Source organism: Phyllobates terribilis, unplaced genomic scaffold (assembly GCF_046119375.1).
Source record: "Phyllobates terribilis strain yellow unplaced genomic scaffold, ASM4611937v1 Scaffold_7__3_contigs__length_470593459, whole genome shotgun sequence".
NCBI lineage: Eukaryota > Metazoa > Chordata > Amphibia > Anura > Dendrobatidae > Phyllobates > Phyllobates terribilis.
In genome coordinates this window covers 135472222-135478221 of record NW_027362767.1, presented here as the reverse complement: position 1 = coordinate 135478221, position 6000 = coordinate 135472222, and the positions used below count along the sequence as shown (strand labels likewise).

Here is a 6000-nt window from a genome sequence, read left to right as displayed (position 1 = left end):
CCCTGCGGAAAGTTCCCGAAAATTCCCACAGCTAACATGTGACCCCCCCCTAAGACCCTGCTGACAGTTATGTAACTCAGAGACCACGTAGAATCCTGTGAACAAGACCCCGCAGAAAGTCAAACCTCCCCGAGATAGGCAGGTAATAAGCGAAAAGAAAAGAAAGGGCGCATGTGTAGACTCACAGGGCTATTTAAATAATTTAAAAAGTGCCAGTACACTCACCTGTGATGGTCACCTCTATTTGTAGTACCGTCCTGTCGGTGTTTGCCTCGCAACTCCGTGCACCTCAAGTGGTCACACGATCCTGCTGGACCAGATACCACGTCACCGCAGGTCCTCAGTAGTTTAACCCGGTGGCTGGATAACCGCAGGTCCTCACACATCCAAATATGCCCAGCTGCTCCTGCTGCTTTGGCTCCGTATGGAGATATATCACAAGTAAACAATGGTGCAGCGGTCTCAGGGAGCGCCAAAGGAATACTGGACAATTTAATAGATGTCAACCGACTTTTATTCTTCCTCCAATACCACTGCCACAACGCGTTTCAACGGTCTAAGCCGTCTTTAATCCTGTGCAGGTAACCCCGCAAGCCATCATTGAACGGCTGATGACAACCCGGGAAAGATATGAGAGGGACAACATTAAACCTTCTCAGATTTAATGGTTTGATGTGTTTTCAATCGTAAGGTTCAAACCCTCAGGGTACAAAGTACCCCTTTTTTTTTTTTTCTTTTTTTTTTTAGATGTCAACCGACTTTTATTCTTCCTCCAATACCACTGCCATAACGCGTTTCAACGGTCTAAGCCGTCTTCATCAGGTGGGGTAAAGGAGAATGTTACAATGACAGCTTTATAAAGGGGTGGTATTTTACATAATTTAGATCACGTGTTGTAATCAATTAACCCTTTCATTGAAAAACTCCATATAATGCATTCTTAATCAATTAACCTCTTATTTCCCCTGGAAACAGCATTGTGCACTAAAAAATCCCTACATGGATTCATAAAATCACAATTCTTAGTAAAAACTTCCTATTTGTGTTTAAAAAAATAATTTTTTTTTTTTTTTATAATATTTATTACCAACTATTAAAAATTATTAAAATCACCCTGGGGACCGTCTTGGGGTGTCTTGACAGTGCTATACTGCAGTTTCCAGCCCCCAATTCAGAAGTTGAATTTCTTAAAGAGACAGTACACTTTCATAAAAATGGCCGAAAATAACCTTGTACCATTACCCACTACGATTATAAACCCCATAAATGTTTAAAAACACACTGGGAACCTTCCCAGGGTGTCCTGACAATGCTATACTACGATTACCAACCCCCAATTCAAAAGTTAAGTTTCTTAAAGAGACAGTACACTTTCATATAAAATGGCCGAAAATAACCTTGTACAATTGCCCACTACTATTCTAAAGCTCATAAAACCCAATGCTATCCATTAACATGATCGGAACCTATGCTTCCAGTAAACTAAGTAACTGACGACAATAGGAAAAATGAACTAAATACCAACCCGAAAGGGCGAGCAAGTCTCCTGCTATGCTACGTCATATCATACCTTTAATCCTGTGCAGGTAACCCCGCAAGCCATCATTAAACGGCTGATGACAACCCGGGAAAGATATGAGAGGGACAACATTAAACCTTCTCAGATTTAATGGTTTGATGTGTTTTCAATCGTAAGGTTCAAACCCTCAGGGTACAAAGTACCCATTTTGTACATCCAAAAACTTTCTTTCTTTATAAGTGTACTCAATCGTTCTGGTCCATTATCCACAATGTGGTCAATGATGGTTATTTTCATCTTACTCGGGTCTTTGTGGTGATGGGTTGCATGGTGTCTGGAGACTCTATGTAATTGATATCCTGCCCTTATATTAGATCTGGGTTTATTTAATCGGGCATGGGCCGTCTGAATTGTCCGGCCGATGTATTGCAAGCCACAAGGGCACTCCAACAGGTATACTACATAGGTTGATTGGCATGTTAATCTCTGCTTGATCTGGAAAACCTCATTAGTGGTATTAGATGTAAAGGTTTTTGCATTATTGGTTATAACGCCGCAGCACATACATTTAGGTGTATTGCATGTGAAGCAGCCTCCTGTGTTAGTATTAGTCGTCACATCCCTTATTTTTTTCTTTTTTCTATTCGTGTTGCTGGGAGCAAGCAAGGTTTTTACACTTCTATTCTTCCTGAAGATAATATGTGGTTTCTCTGGAATACTTTTGGAGAGAATGGGGTCACCTTTTAAAATAAACCAATGTTTCTGTAATAACTCCCGTACTACCGACCTGGATTGGCAAAATGTGGTAATTAAACTCCACTTTGTCTTTTCCTCTGTTCTTAAAGAAGCCCTATCCGGATTCTCCCTTCTGTCCAAGCACGAGTCCTGTGATAGGGTGCACGTTCTTTTATATGCATCTTTTAAAAGTTTTTTTGGATAGCCATTTTCCAAGAATCTCTTTTTGAGAATCTTGGATTCCACCTTAATATCAGAATCCAGAGTACAGTTTTTCCTGACTCTCCAATACTGCCCATAAGGCACATTTTTGATCCATCCGGGAAGGTGTCCACTGTTGAATTTGAGGTAACTATTCACATCTACTGGTTTAAAAAACGTGGATGTGAATATTCTCCCCAGGTGGTCGAACTGCCCCCATAGATCCAAGAACTGGAGAGAAGTGGATGATGCTGTGGCCGTGAATTTTAACCCCCAATCAATGTTATTTAGTTTATCCGCAAAGCTCAATGCCTCCTCCATTGATCCATGCCATATAATGAATAAATCATCTATAAAGCGCCTATAGAAAAGTACTCCACTCGTGGATGATCCCGGCTGCGCGATGAGGACGGATTCCACCGCGCCCATAAAAAGGTTAGCATAGCTTGGTGCGAATCTCGTCCCCATCGCGCAGCCCTTGATCTGTTTATATAACCCATCCTCAAAGGAAAACACATTGTTCTCCAATATGAAGGCTATTGTGCTCAGAATGAATTCTCTTTGGTTTATAGGCATATTAGTGTCTCCAGTTAAAACCTCTTTGATGACCTTTATTCCCAACATATGTGAAATATTATTATAGAGGGCCACTACATCCAGAGAGAGAAAAACGCATCCCTCCATGGGTGGTAGAGCCCTTAATTCTTTAATTAATTGTGACGAGTCCTTTAGATATGATGTTAATCTCAGCACATATGTCTGCAAAAATAAATCTACATAATGCGATAGATTACTTGTAATGGATTGGATCCCTGATATTATTGGGCGTCCAGGAGGATTTTTTGGATCTTTATGCAGTTTGGGCAGAAAATAGAAAAAAGGTATTCTATATTGCGCAATATCTAAAAAGTTCTTTTCTTTTTTATTGAGTATCCCCTTTTCATAAGCTTTCTTAATTAGAAGATTATACTTTATAAAGATACTGATATTAGGATCATCCTCCAACTTCTCATAAAATTCCGTATCACTCAATATTCTCATGCCCTCTTCCACATACCAAGATCTGTCCATAAGGACAATTCCTCCTCCCTTATCTGCATTACGAATGATAATATCATTATTTTCTCTGATAGATTCAATGGCTGCTCTCTCTTCTTTTTTCAAATTATCCCTCATTTTCATGCGGGGAATTGATCTTACTTCCTTTAATATTAATTGTTGGAATGCCTCAATATGTGACCCCTTATGGTGTAGAGGATAAAATTTTTTATTTGGGTGTTTGATGTCTACATGTATCATTTCATCTATTGTGGTTCTATCCTTTTCTGTCTCTTGTTCATCATGGGGGGGTTTTCTCTTAACATTTTTACCATTTTTTTCTTCAAGTAAAAAATGTCTTTGTACGGTGAGTTTCCTAAAAAACTCATTAAAGTCAAGGTAAAGGCAGGTAATAAGGGCACCCTGAGAGTACAGAGACCCCGCAGAAAACCCCAAGACCTTAAGACCTAGTAGAGATCTCCCCTCCCCCCGAGCACTGAGATTCAGCACACAGCCATGGAACCTCACAGACAGCACTGAGAGCTTGAGATCCAGCAGAGACCCCATACTGAGCCTTGAGACCCAGCAGAGACCCCATACTAAGCATTGAGACCGAGCAGAGACCCCATAATGAGAGCATTGAGACCCAGCAGAGACCACATTGTGAGCATTGAGACCCAGCAGAGACCGCCTGAGATCCCACAGCAAGCATTGAGACCTTGAGACCCAGCAGAGATGCCACAGCGAGCATCGAGACCTAGCAGAGACCCCACAGGGAGCATTGAGACCCAGCACAAAGCCCTGAGACCCCGTAGTGAGCACTGAGACCATGAGACCCAGCAGAGACCCCACAGCGAGCATTGAGACTTTGAGACCCAGCACAAAGCCCTGAGACCCCGCAGCAAGCACTGAGACCTTGAGACCCCACAGTGAGCATCACCTTGAGACCAAGCAGAGACCCCCCAGAGAGCATCGAGACCTTGAGACCCAGCACAAAGCCCTGAGACCCTGCAGCAAGCACTGAGACCTTGAGACCAAGCAGAGACCCCACAGTGAGCATCGATACTTTGAAACCTAGCAGAGACCCCACAGTCAGCATTGAGACCTTGAGACCTAGCATGGACCCCACAGTGAGCATTGAGACCTTGAGACCAAGCACAGAGCCCTGAGACCTACAGCGAGCACTGAGACCTTGAGATCCCACATAGAGCCCTGAGACCCCAGCAGTAAGCTGTGAGACTCCAAGTGTCAGGTGGCCCCAAGAGGCATATCCTTTTCACTAGGATTGTCTCCCATACACTTCACATTCTTAAAGGGCCGCACCACCCAAAATACAAAGTCCTGACTGCGAAAATCCCAGTGATCAACTCCGATTCTCCACATCAGCATCCTGTTCCAGCTGTTTGGAGGGAGTCATTTCCAGGTTACACTCACTTCCTGTTCACCATGTTGACTGTTTCTGGTGACTCACAGGTCATTGTCTCCGTGCACACTGGCAGCACAGACACATGTGGCAGCGTCCGTCTGCAGCGTTCTGATGGGTACACCATCCAGTCTGATCCCCAGTAATAACTGGTCGTCTCCTGGTTTTCTTCACTCTCCTTCCAGTAATGGAGGAACGGTGACCACCACCGAGGACTGCATGGACACCAGAGATTCAGTCACCGCCGGCGGCGTGTCCTCTACAGATGAGGACTGGACCAGAGAACGCAGGAACCCGCAGTGCAACTTCACCATCCTCATCTCTTGGTACCTGCGAGAGAAGAGCGTCACTGCCGCGAGCCGGCCCTTTAAATATGTCCGGGCGACAACCAATGTTTCTGCCAATAGCGGCCCCAGAGGTTGTCACACCAATATCATAGCCCCCTATATATAATGATACAGGAACGGAGGAAGATCGGGGGCTCACCTGATCCACAGTGCGAGGAGGAAAAGAATGACGAGTGCGAGACTGATACACGGGGCGATCCAAGATCTGGGGGTCCCTCCCGTAACCTCTGCCTCCGGCACCCCAACTGTGGAAAGTACAAACATCACCAAACACAGAAGAAGATCTGTACCGCAAATATCACCCACTAACCCAAGCATCGGCATCATTATCCCACACCCCCAGCGTCATTATCTGGCCATCTTTACTTACTCTGATTTCCGGGGTCCTCAGTCTGTTGGGGTATCGGGGTGTGCTCCTCGCTGGGCACCTGATCAGGAAAGCCTTATATGAATGACAGATCCTTGATGTCAGGATGGTCCTACTCCCCCTGATTTCACACTTACCTGAGTAGTTGAGGCTCCATCTGTGGAAGGAATAACGGGGGGATTAATGTCCCCGAGTATCAGGATGGGGGCTCTGCTTGTCTGACCGAAAAAGTTAGAGAATTACAGCTGCCACCAGGGGGGACTAAAGACACACAAATCTACACACCAGGTACTGAACTACCAGCGAGCTGTTTCTAGTGGTGGCTGCATATATACAGGTGCATCTCACTAAATTAGAATATCATCAAAAA

General features: G+C 44.3%; 1 protein-coding gene across 1 annotated transcript in view; it reads right to left on the bottom strand.

Moving 5' to 3' along the window:
* Window positions 1–5075: 5075 nt before the first annotated feature.
* The window catches only part of IL6R (interleukin 6 receptor), a 47789-nt gene continuing 46864 nt past the window's right edge, over window positions 5076–6000 (bottom strand). The window contains exons 7-10 of the mRNA XM_073639233.1: window positions 5768–5787; window positions 5634–5691; window positions 5403–5508; window positions 5076–5246 (exon numbers count right to left, since the gene is read on the bottom strand). Of these exons, the coding sequence (XP_073495334.1) occupies window positions 5087–5246; window positions 5403–5508; window positions 5634–5691; window positions 5768–5787 (344 nt within the window). The 3' untranslated portion in view covers window positions 5076–5086. The remainder of the gene's footprint in view (window positions 5247–5402; window positions 5509–5633; window positions 5692–5767; window positions 5788–6000) is intronic.